We start from the raw sequence: 12,302 nt of genomic DNA on the forward strand, positions 1-12,302 counted from the left end.
GGGGGCGGGGCCGGCGCGCGCGCGGGGCGGGGCCGAGCACGCGGAAGGGACACGCCCCGCCCTGCACCCCCCCCCCCCCCCCCCCCCCCGTGCCGCCCCCCCCCCGCCCCGCCAATCACAGGCGGTGCCCGCGCGCCGCCCTCGCCGCCGCCTGTCGGAAGCCGCCCCAGACTACGCGTCCCAGAAGGCCACGCGCCCCCCCCGGCGCACAGAACGGCCGGGCGACGCGCCGTGGGGCAGGCTGGGATCTGTAGTCCGCTTGTGGGAGGCTCGTCCGCTGCCGAGATGCCGGAGCTTAGAAAGGAGGAGAGGCCGCACCGCCCCGCAACCCCCCGGGCGGCAGAAGCCCCTGTTGCTCCTCTGCCAGACCGACCGCGGCCCTTGGGCTGAGAGCCAGTGGCGCTGCTGCCCTTGGCTCAGGTTGGACCTTCCTCGGGCCGGCGGAACACGATAGGCCGCTCCCGTTCCCGCCCGGACGGGCAACGCAGAGCGCCGGGCGCCGCCGGAGCGCTTCCTGGGACACCGGAAGCCACCTCAGGAGGAGCGGGCGGGGGGCGGCAGTGGCGGGCGACTCCAGCCCGGTGCCCTTGGGCAGCGGGGCTCCTTCTTTTTTCCAGGATATAAGGCTTCTCCTCTCTCCTTTCTTTCTGTGCGGGGACTTTGGCCGTGCGGAGCCGCCGGCCTTCCCCGGAGCAGCAGAACTGGGAACTGCCTTTCCCGGTGAGTGTCGTCCGCAGGGAGCTTACCTGCAGCTTGGGATGGGATGGGATGGGATGGCCTTTCCACTCCTTTTGTTAAAGATCGCTTTTTCCTCATGTGAGGAATTGCTCTTTTATCAGCTGTGCGCAGCCATTTATCCCTTGAAAAGGAGACGATCCGTGAAGGGGAAGCTGTCGCCTATTCCCTGATACTCCGTTCATTAACCAGAAATTGTTCTTGCAACAGTTATTAAAACTTTACCGCTTCAGTTCATAAAGCTGCCTGAAACGAAGTATTCTGTAGTGGGCAAGTACTGATTGAGTACATATATTATATATGTTATAGCTTTTTTTAGAGGAACAGAGAAATGAAGGCAGCAATAAATTGCAGAACAAAAACTAATAAATCAATAGGGAAAAGATATTATCTGCCAATGAGGTATTTGCGTGGAGTTCCAGGAGAAATTAAGAAACATATATATATTTCTTAAAAATACACCTGTAAGAGTCTGTAAGCATCTGATAAGTGCAGACTTTGGACATAAGACAAACTCACCTATTCATCAGTTTCAGACCTTCTCCCGAATTTTTCTGGTTTTAGGACGTTGATAAAACAAATATGTTTCCTCTCATACAACGATGCTGCTTCCACACATCTTTCAGAGTAAGTTACTGAAGCCTTTCTTTGCTCTCTGTTTTTATTTAGAAGTAAAATAGGAAAAGATATGAACTGCAGCTTTGAAAAAAAAGGTGGCTTTCAGTTGTTTTATCAGTCAGCTCTTCTGGGAGAGCTCCTGGTTCCTACAGCACCTTTTGGCAAAGCTGTTTCTTTTATAAAATGAAATTTTATTGTCTCAAGGTCGTTTTTCCTCTCACTTTTTGATAGGGCAGTGAGGGGATAGTAGTTAGTTGCTGGGGTGACCTTGTCCTGCTTCTGCAGGAAATTATTTTTCCTTTTTGTTCTGAAAGGGACTGATATATCTTAAAAGTACCTAAAGAATGCAGGTGTGTGGGGAAAGATGGGTGGGTGTACAAACCTTTTGCAGTGAGTGAGGGTTTTCTTACTCACTCTGGAGAGCCCAGTTGCTCTTCATCAGCTGCATGGGGTACCTCGGTTAGTTCAGTTAAAAACACCTGAAATCCAAGAGGAGGGACAGCTGTGATGTGACCTGACCTGGAAAACCACTTGGTGCAATGTTCCATAGGTGGCTGAGGTAACTGCAGGTCTGTAAGCCTGCACTGTGTGGTGCTCAGGACAAGTTTTATGCTTGCAGCTCCAGAAGTTAACGGGTCCCAGGCTGCTGCTCCGTGCAAAGAATAAGACAACTTGGTCTTCCCTCGGCCTCTGGCTCCGGAGGGATGTGTGTCCTCTCTCAAGACCTCCAAGCCTCAAACCAGCATCAGTTTATGCAACCCAGCTCCAGGCTTTCCACACCTCTCTCCCCGTCTCCAAGAAGAAAAAGCCTCCAGAATCTGAGACAGAATCCGAAAAAAGCAAGGAGTCCCTGAAGGACGTTCCCAAGCCGGCCCTTTACCTGAGCCTGGGGGGGCTGGTTCCCTTTGTGATGGCACCTCTGGCCATGGTCATCCAGGGCACCTACTACCCCGAGGTGGCCTTTGTTCAGGTCACATATGGTGCTGTGACAGCCTCTTTCCTGGGGGGAATGAGGTGGGGCTTTGCCCTTCCGGAAAACAGCCCAGCCAAGCCAGACTGGCTGAACCTGGCTAATGGTGTCGTTCCTCCTGTGCTTGCCTGGCAGGCCTTGCTCTTCAAGGATGCCACCTTGGGAGCAGTGATGCTGGTGATGGCCTTGGGGATAGCGCTGCATTATGACATTGCCCTTCTTCCCCCTTACCCGAGGGGGTTTAAAAGACTGAGGGTGTGGGGAACTGTGGTGATGGTGTTGTCCCTGTTGGCCACTGCAGCACTGAAGCTCATTTTCGAGGTGCAGAGACTTGAAGGCAGAAATAAATGGCAGAACACAAAATAATAAATCGATAGGGAAAAGATATTGCCTGCCTGTAAGGTATTTGCATGGAGTTCCAGGAGAAATAAAGAACTGATTTGTGCTTATAAGTGATGATGGCAGGGATCAAGATGCTTACTCTCAAAGCAAACTTGATTTTCCTACTGACTTTAGGAGGGAAGGATTGCAAATAGCAATGACTTCCAAGGCAAATGGGAGTCTGTCCTTATCCATAGAACGAGGAATCACTCTTTAAAGAGATATTGCTGTCATAGGAATTTCAAATGGAGATTCAAAATGATGTGGGTATGAATTGCTGTAGGCTGAACTATTAAAGTATCTGGTTTAACTATAATGTGTGATCATGTTCTGAGGTGGGGAGGACAACTGTGTGGTCATAAACAGTAACAAAGGTGAAAGCAGTTGTAGTTTGGTGTTTAAAGCAGCAGCAGCAGAGAACTGTGCACAAGCACATCCACGTTCAGTTCCTGTGTTCTGGAACAAGACTCCTATTTCACCTGAGAAAGGTGCTGAAAATCACAGAATCATTTGGGTTGGAAGGGATCTTAAAGATCATCTCATTCCAACCCCCCTGCTGTGGACAGGGACACCTTCCACTAGACCAGGCTGCTCAGAGCTCCATCCAGCCTGGACACTTCCAGGGATGCTGTGTGAGGAAGTGCTCAGTGCAGAGTCAGTAAGGAAGGACAGGTGAGGTTTGTTTGCAGGGCAAGCCAAGGTCAGCACTCACCTAATTTGTGTCATTCAGTTGCTGTGCTGGAGTGGGGAAAGCTGAAGGGGGAAGCTTTCTATCTTTGACAAGGCACCAGAGAAGACAGAAGGTCAACTTCCTGCTCAGGCTTACTGAAATAAAAAAGGATATGTGGGCCACCTGCTCTGAGGTTTTGTTTGGAGTTAGGGCTGCCAGCAAAGGAAGCTGCATGCAACACAGCCATGAAGATCTGGCACACTCCTAAATTAAAGCACTGCAAACTGATGTTATACACACAGACAGATGTACAGTAGGACACGAGGACTCCAGTGCTGGCACTGAGGGATTAGTTAAGGGGATTTAAAGTAGTCTGTGTCTTGTCCTTCCTAAGAAACTGTATATTTGAGCACCCAGAACAGGTACAGATGGATTTGTAGTCTGCAAACCCTCCATGATGGGCCTGTTACTGAAACCCCTGCAGAAGCAGATGGCCTTTGTACTTCAGTCTTCCTAACACATCATTTAGTGAAAGAAGTCACGTGGATTCTCTTCTCTAGTCTCAGGTACCTCCAGAAAGCTATGAAATTGTATGTGAGCATATTTATTGTAAGCTTTTAATTGTAAGTCTTTAAGTACAGTATAATATGCAAGAAAGCTGAAAAGTGATGCCCACACATGGTTTTAGGACCAGATGATCCTCGTAGTTGTTTAAATCACTAATCTCTGTTGTTCTACCCGGAATAAAGCACATATTGTCACTTCAACTTTGTTCATTCTGCAAAGAACAGAGGTTTAAGAAGCCTGCCTGTCCTGGAGATAGAGCCATCTTGTATGATATTGCTGAAACAGCAGCTCTGTACACCAGCCTCTCACTTTTGCAACCTGTCAACTTTTGCATGTTAACAGCATCATCCCTCTGAAACAAAAATATACTTGATTGCTCTCTGAATATAAAGGAAATAAAATTGAGTTTACGAACTAAAATGTTTTTTTTTCTGTTCTTTCTTCCTTACACATGTCATTGTTTAAGATGGATCCGGAGTAGAGTCCTGCCTTTGGCTTGATTCAGTAAAAGAGGTGCTGAGTATCAGAGACCATAATCAATCAGCTTCCAAGTTCCATTCAAACATGATGGAATCAGCTACAGAACCTGGAGAAGGTAACTCCACACAGCTGCAGGCTCCCTCAAGCTCCACTAAACCAGGAAGTTTATGGGTAGGGATCAGAAGTGAACTCCTAGTTCCCAAACTAATAAAATACAGCAAAGGTAATGTTCCTCCAATGGTTCCACAAGAGACCCTGAAATGTAAAGAAGAATGCCCAAGAAATATTACCTGTAATTTCATCCCACAGAGGGCTGAATAGAGCTGGCAAGGCAGCCAGACTCCCAGGAAGTCTGAGTGATTTTACACTGAGAAGAGACATGAATGTTTTACTGCAGAAAGGTGTTACTTGCACCATTCAAACAGTTCTACTGGAAAATAGGGGTTTCAATAAAAAGAAAAAAGGACCTATTATATGAAAGTGGCAGTGATACAACTCATTGTATCAAGCTATTCAAGAGCATTCCACACTCAGTTCTGAAAACACATTTTATTATGAAATGCTGTTTAATACAAGCTTATACTTGAAAAAAATAGACATTAATTCAGACATATAAGAAATCCTCTGAAGTAAAAGCACATACAAGATTATAGAACAATCAGAGAAAGAAACTCTCCATCATGTAGCATGTTTTAGCCCAACCCTATGTCAGATTTTAAAACCTAGATTCTTAAGGTACCTGCAGCACTCACCTTGGAGGATTTGATTCCTGTATTAATTAGTTACTTTTACACAGGGGATATTGACCTAGACAGCATGAATGCTCCTTTGTCTACACAGTGCAGGCTTCCTGTTCAGTGACATTCCACTTGTGGTTTTGTGTTCCAGAATAACACTGTCTATCAAAGTTCAAGCAGCCTCACTTCAGGCTCCATCCAAATCATCCCCAGCTGTGCAGAAAATGCAATCACAAGTGTGCAAAAAGCAACATCAAATTTGTTAATTGAATGAATCTAGAAAAAACTCCAAACTCCTAGTAGTATTGTTCTACTAGATGTATCCAAGCTAAATACAAACTCCTCAAGAGCACACTGATAGCATCACTTTAATGCTGAGTGCAGCTAATTCTATCACAGAAAGCTCCACTGGCTCAAATTTGGAAGAGGCACAAGATACAGTGAAGGTGAATTGTGTGCCTTGTAGAACAGCAAATACTCCAATGCCAAGTCTCAGCATGTGTCACACAGGGTAAAAGCACATTTAACTGTGGGGAAACAAAATGGGGGCAAAAGGCTTTCCCTAATTTTTTTTACTAAGAGCAGTCCTAAAGAGAACAGCAAATCTAATGAATAGCATTTCCATTTAAAATTGATCAGAGCTTACACAAAAAGGAGCTCCACTGTCATAGCTGATACCACTGAGAAGAAAAGCCAATGCTGAAGTGGAATGACATTATTAGAACTGTAAGGATAACCTTCCAAAAAGGAAATTCTCAGCCACTCACCATCCAAGTGAGTGGAGTAGCCAGAAAGTAAATATCCAATTCATATTTAATGTCCAGGTGCAGAAAAGAGGCTCAAACGTATCAAGGTCATAAGTAGAGACACCAAGCTTCCCCCCTGTTACCTTCTCTTCCTTGTTTTCCACCAGAAAAAGACAACTAATGCCATCCAAATTGCCCACCTGGTCTTATCTCCAGGTAACTCCTTGCTGTCCATAGTAACCCCCTTCCAGACTGCAAGGGCAGCTAAAATGCCAGCTTGGGTGCACCTGACAGAGTTAACAACCTGATTAATGTCTCTGATGTGCTGGAATTATTTCTTCAGATTTTTACGGGGCAAATTCACCATTTATTTCAGTGAGCTTAATCCAGTTATAAGAGGCATTCCTACTCCTAACAGAATACTTCCCAAGACAGACACTGGATAAGCCAATTTACTTTGAAGGGCTTTTCCTTTGGCTCAGGAAAATCCCCCTGATCTAATTTTCCGCTGCAGCTCCTGTGTTAAAAAAGGTTTCTGGCCTATGAAACCGGAGATCTGAGGAGACAGATTTATTCATTCCTTCAGTGAGTTTTCTTCTTTGTGTTTTACAGCACGGCCACACCTCCTTCACAGCGGCTGGTGATCATGTTGGCAATTTCGGTCCAACTGTCCATATGAGGGTTATAAACTTCCACAGAGTCAGAGGTTACCGGAGCAGCAAAATCAGGACTGGGAGCTCGGCCTCCCAAGGCATAGAGGAGTCCATTCACAGCCACAACACACACACCAGCTCTTGGGATCTTCATCGGAGCAACTTCGACCCACTTTTCCTAATGAGAGGGTGAAAGAGTCAACAAGTAGTTTTAGGGCAAGCCCTGATTCTGATAAAATAATTTTTAAAGCTTAAAGGCTGAAACATATCCAAAGAACACTATGTATGCACCTCACAGGCTCCAATATGGTATTGTGTACAGTACCAAGAGGACTATGAAGCCAGGAATGACAACACTTTCACAAGGGGTCCAAATCGTGTTAGTCACTAAAGAGCAGATCCCATACTGTCTGTACACAATGCCCCTCCCTTTCTTCAGTCACTGCAAGATGCAGTCTGCCTCCAAAAGAGAGAATCATAGAATCATAGAATCGATTGGGTTGGAAAAGACCTCCGAGATCATTGAGTCCAACCCTTGGTCCAAATCCAGTCCATTTACTAGATCATGGCACTCAGTGCCACATCCAATCTGTGTTTAAAAATCTCCAGGGATGGTGAATCCACCACCTCTCTGGGCAGCCCATTCCAATGCCTGATTACTCTCTCTGTAAAGAATTTTCTCCTGATATCCAACTTAAATTTCCCCTGGCGGAGCTTAAGCCCGTGCCCCCTTGTCCTATTGCTGAGTGCCTGAGAGAAGAGACCAACCCCCACCTGGTACAGTTTGAGGTGGGAAATAAGGAAAACTAGATTGAATTCAAAAAGCAAGCAGATTGGCACACTGGATTATGTTCTGCTTTTAACAGTAGCTACTCTTCTAAACAGCATCATAGAAACATAAGCAGTAACAGGAACAATTTCTTATCTTACTTTGGTCATCCTGAAACACCATTTTGATGCAGAAGAAAGATCTTCAACTTTTCAGTGAGTTTTTTCTCTCTATTCAAATTATTGACCTTTCTATTGAAGAGGAGGAATCTATCCTCTCACCTTAACCCTAGCAAGTATTTACTAACCTACAGTATATCTGTGCATGGTTAAACCAGAAATAGTTAGGATAGACTGTGAGATCACCAAAGCTTTGTTTCACTCAAGATCACCAGCCAGCAGTGAAATGGAATTTCCAGCTTTTTCTTTTTAAAGAAAGGAAGCAGGCTACCTCTACAGCACCTTACACAAACCTGATGCAATCTGCATTTAGGAAGGGAACGGACTCTACTATACCTCTTCGAATGAGTATCTTTCTACACTAGCAAGTGCATCCTGAGATTCACTCGAGCCTCCCACGGCGTAGATGCAATCGTTGAGAGCAGCCACACCAAGATACGCTCTGCGGGTGCCCATGGGAGCGAGCTCAGACCAACGTTTGGATATCGGGTCGTAGACTTCGACAGAGCGGAGCTCCACTCCTTCGCTGCTGACACCACCAACAACGTAAATCAAACCTGCAGGAACAGAATTTCTCCTCTCTTAGGTTTCATGGTACAAAGAAAGACAGAAAATGACTGTCACAACAAAGGTTTCAGCCTGACGTTAAGATGGCTGAAGAGTGACAGAAAAACCTCCTTTTGTTCAGTAGCAGCATACGTAAAGCTTTTGCATGAGTAACTTGAGGCTTGAACACTGGAAGCTCTGATGAGAGCAAAAATTAATTAAGTGCAGGGGAAGGAATTCAGAAGGTTGCAAATGCTGACCAGGCCTGAATCAAATACTTAACAGGCACATTTATTTACCAAGTCTTTAGACATGTCTGTCTTAAAATAACCTGTAGCAGCTCTTCAGATTGTCGCAAAGAAACACAGACAAACCCAAATATGGAAGGTAAATAAAAGCAGTATCAGGAAAAACTGTTTTCATGAGATAAAAGGCAGAAGACAAGAGAGAACTTTATAGTCGTTGAGTTCTGTAGAATTAGAAATATGGTACTAGAAGAGCAAACAAGCGAAGCACAAACACGTGCAGCTGACAGCTCGGTACAAGACAATGGTAAGAATTCATGACTGAAAAATAAAGCTTCAAAATCCAACAGCTGTTGGAACTATTTATGGATACAAACTTAACAATACACACCTTGCATTTCACAACACCCAAAGCAGTAACGGGGCATAGCCATGCTTCCCACCACATCCCAACAATTTTCTTCAGGATCAAATCTTTCAATTGTATTGCCGATCTCTGCTCCAACCCAACCTCCTGCAAATAACAGCAAACACAGGAAAGAATTTAATGGCATGAAGTTGTGTGTTTTAGCTGCATGTTTAGCATACAGTGCACTGTTCCAGGACAAATTCTGAAACCAGCATGCAGTCAGTCTACAGTGGACATAAGTTACAACTAAACAATAACTAATCCACAAAGATTTGGTATATTAATGCTTATGGACACAGCTGGTTTTCAAAACCTAAGTTTGCAAATTTGCATCACCAAGACGTAACATTTAAGATCAAATCGCTTTGCAGGTTCCATGAACCTTTAAAATTAACTTCACCTAGGGGAAAAAAAAAAAAAGAGAACTTACCCAAAGCATAGATAGCACCATAGCACGTGCACACTCCCAGTGCACAGCGGGGATGGTTCATGGAAGCCACAGTTGTCCACTGCTTCGTAACAGGGTCATAACATTCCGTACAGTCGAAAATCATCGAGTTGTCCTCACCTGCATAATAAGAGCAAGAACAGAGATGGGGGAAACGTTTTGCAGATATGGAAACATTCTTCAACTCCTTCCAGGACAGGCAACATTTGAATACAAGATCCATCTTTCAGCCAAACAGCCAACGTAGCAAAAGCATTGTTTATACCCAGAACTGAATAACCACTAGGAACCGCTTTCATCAACAGTTCCCTGAAACGTTACTGAAAACATCAGAGGGATGAACAACCACAGTGCTGCACATCTTTTACTCTGCAGCACAACTGCCAGGGTTTTCAGGACCAAAGAATGTGTTCTGAGGTGACAAAACCAGTCTACATATGCATTCTTGAGTGATGGGCTAGTAGAGCTACTCATCACATCCTTGTGCAAACACACATAACGAGCCTTTCCAGGCAGGCAGACCACAAGTGGTCTGTCCTGTGCTACTGCCTTTTATGCTATGGGCTTCTGCCAGACTACAAGTGAGACAAGGAATTCCATTAGTGGGGGTATGCAAAGCCGTATGGTAACCTCTGAGTTGCTACACCATGAGGGGAGAGCAGCTTAGCAAAAACTGGCCAACACAGAAGCCCAAACAGACATTCACAGAGCAGTGACGGTAGAGAACCAAGGCAGAGAATGAAGGAACCCCAATTATACCTAAAAGTTGTACTATCTACTGCTGGGTTCTTCAGAACCACTTACAGGAAGAATAATTAAAAAAAAACCCCATCCATGAGTTCTCTAGTATCCATGTAACAAAGAAAGCATATTTCAGCTGTTACCTCCAATGGCATAGACCATTCCTCCCACCACAGCCACCCCCAGCCCGCTCCGGGCCTGGTGGAGAGAGGACACTGTGGTCCAGTAGTGGCTGAAAGTGTCAAATCGCTCCACACAGCTGAGGGCTCTGCTGTCACTCCAGCGTCCTCCCTGCAGTCTGTTGTACCCACCTGGAAAGTAAGTGGAAAGACCACGGCTGAGTAACAGCTTCTTGCTCATCCCCATGCTCCTAAAACTAAACCACTGCAAAAAAATTACAGTAACAGCCATTTAGCCACTTTTAGTAGGAACTGGGTTTTGACAATAGCTTGGTTTTCTTCAGCCCACAAGAAGGACAGGTTGGCTTGAGGGTCATGGAAATTGTGCTGAGCTGACGCCATAATGCTACAAATATTAGAATTCATGTTTTCAGTAAAACACAGAGATCAGCCAACAGCCTTTGCTATCCAAGTCGGTGCTACTTCCCACAGGATGAAACAAACAAGTTCCCTTCCAATATAAAGCTTTGCTGAAAACTTACAATTTCAAGTACCCCATCACATGAACCAAAGTATCCTGGACAGAGAAAACTACAGCGCTCAGAAGAACAAAGGGTGCAGTGGATTTGCATGTACCATTCCAGCAGTGAACCCTGGGTAAATCCTCTGCTGATTTGCAGCTTTCCACCCAAGGCAAATTACTTTTAGACAGCAAATCTGGGCTTTGAATGCCATGTCATAATGACAAGAAACACGAATGCTGGACTTCTGTGCAATTCTAAGCAGAAACCAGCTAACGTGGTAACTCGGCCATGATAAAACATTTTGCTATCTTTATATACTTTGATAAAAAAAAAAAAATCCAGTATCTCTTCAGTACTGTAACACGAGATACTACTTCATTTGTTTTACAAGGTTCAAACAGCCACATTCTAACCTACTGCATAAAGGTACTTCCTGGCTTTCCTCCGGGGACGACCTTTGGAAGCCTGCAGAAAACTGCTGACCTTGTTCTCTTTGGGAGATTTAGAGACTTCACAATATTCTTTCAACAGAGTTTGCAGAGCCACCCGAAGACTGAAATCTGGAATACCTTGAGGAAATAAGCAGAATAAAAAAGGCACAGTGAAAAGTTAGAGGCAGTAAGCAACTCAGCTGTAGAAAAATGAATAGCTTTCCCTGAAACAGCAGACAAATCAAGGTTGCCTACTTTTATATGGTTTTTTCAAAAGTCAAGTTTTTAAAGCAAGCTGTGCTTATTTGTTAAAAAATAGAACTCTTTTGCTATAAGTATTTTTGCTCATCATGCTATTAATGTAAAAAAAAAGTCCATCAAAGCCCAGTAACTCCAAAAAACACATGGCTTGCTCACATGATATCCTTTCTTTCCTTCTTTCACTTACTTTCTATGTATTTTAACAGCCTCTGTGCCGGCAGCAGAGGGAATCGAACAGGCTCCAGCACTTCTACGACGTATTTCTTTCTTTTCCCCACATCCTTCAGAATCCACTGCATGGCCGCTATGAACACCTGGTACTCGTCCTCGATGCTCAGGTCCTCACTCCGCAGGATCTTCACGAGCTGCTCCTTGGTGAGCGCCAGGAACTCCTCCCCGCCCTGCACCTCCAGGAAGTGCGCGTGGATGTAGCTCTCGGTGAACTCCATCAGGTCGTGACAGGCGATCTGCTCGGAGAACTGGAAGAGGCCGATGCAGTTCAGCGGGTCGATCTGCCCCTTGAGGAACTCGCAGCAGAGCTCCACCACCTCGGTGAGCTGCAGCATGTCGGCGGCGACGATGAGCTCCTGGACGTTGTGCTCCGCGATGCTCACCACCCCTGCGGGCACCAAACCACAGCGGGGCCCCGCTCCAGCCTGAGGCCGCGGGGCGCCCGCCCCGAGCCCCCGCCACAGCGCTCACCTGTGTAGATGAAGTCGAGCAGCGTGTGGAAGGTGCCCGCCTCCACGCCCGCGATCCGCACCACGTCCCGCCCGGTCTCCTTCATGCCGCCCGCGAACAGCGCCGCGAAGTAGGGGCTGCTGGCCGCCAGCACCAGGCGGTGCACGGCGAACGCCTCCGGGCCCACCTCCAGCCGCACGTCGCAGAAGCACTGCCCGGCGCGCAGCCGGTTGATCTGGGCCAGGAGGAGGCGGGCGTGGCGCTCGGAGCTGGAGCAGGAGCTGGGGCTGGCGCTGCCCTTGCCCGCCCCGGCGCTCGCCGCCATCGCGGAGCTGCTGCTGCTGCTGCTTCTGCTTCTGCTGCTGCTGCGGCGGCACCGACACCTCCGGCCC

General features: G+C 46.4%; 2 protein-coding genes across 2 annotated transcripts; one reads left to right on the top strand and one right to left on the bottom strand.

Moving 5' to 3' along the window:
* The first annotated feature begins 529 nt into the window (after positions 1-529).
* On the top strand, positions 530-3,020 carry TMEM69 (transmembrane protein 69). Its single transcript, XM_027649117.1, has 3 exons — positions 530-720; positions 1,300-1,362; positions 1,973-3,020. The coding sequence occupies exons 2-3, from the start codon at positions 1,318-1,320 to the stop codon at positions 2,687-2,689; spliced, it is 762 nt and encodes a 253-aa protein (XP_027504918.1). The 5' UTR covers positions 530-720; positions 1,300-1,317; the 3' UTR covers positions 2,690-3,020.
* A 1,926-nt stretch (positions 3,021-4,946) lies between these two features.
* Positions 4,947-12,246, bottom strand: IPP (intracisternal A particle-promoted polypeptide). The gene is made up of 8 exons (XM_027649116.1): positions 11,932-12,246; positions 11,417-11,848; positions 10,951-11,106; positions 10,038-10,205; positions 9,136-9,273; positions 8,688-8,810; positions 7,842-8,062; positions 4,947-6,735 (listed from the first exon to the last, which is right to left on the bottom strand). Exons 1-8 carry the CDS (start codon positions 12,233-12,235, stop codon positions 6,511-6,513), a joined length of 1,767 nt encoding a protein of 588 aa, XP_027504917.1. The 5' UTR covers positions 12,236-12,246; the 3' UTR covers positions 4,947-6,510.
* Between the last annotated feature and the right edge of the window lie 56 nt (positions 12,247-12,302).

The sequence above is a fragment of the Corapipo altera genome, unplaced genomic scaffold (assembly GCF_003945725.1).
Source record: "Corapipo altera isolate COAL_440 unplaced genomic scaffold, ASM394572v1 112, whole genome shotgun sequence".
Taxonomy (NCBI): domain Eukaryota; kingdom Metazoa; phylum Chordata; class Aves; order Passeriformes; family Pipridae; genus Corapipo; species Corapipo altera.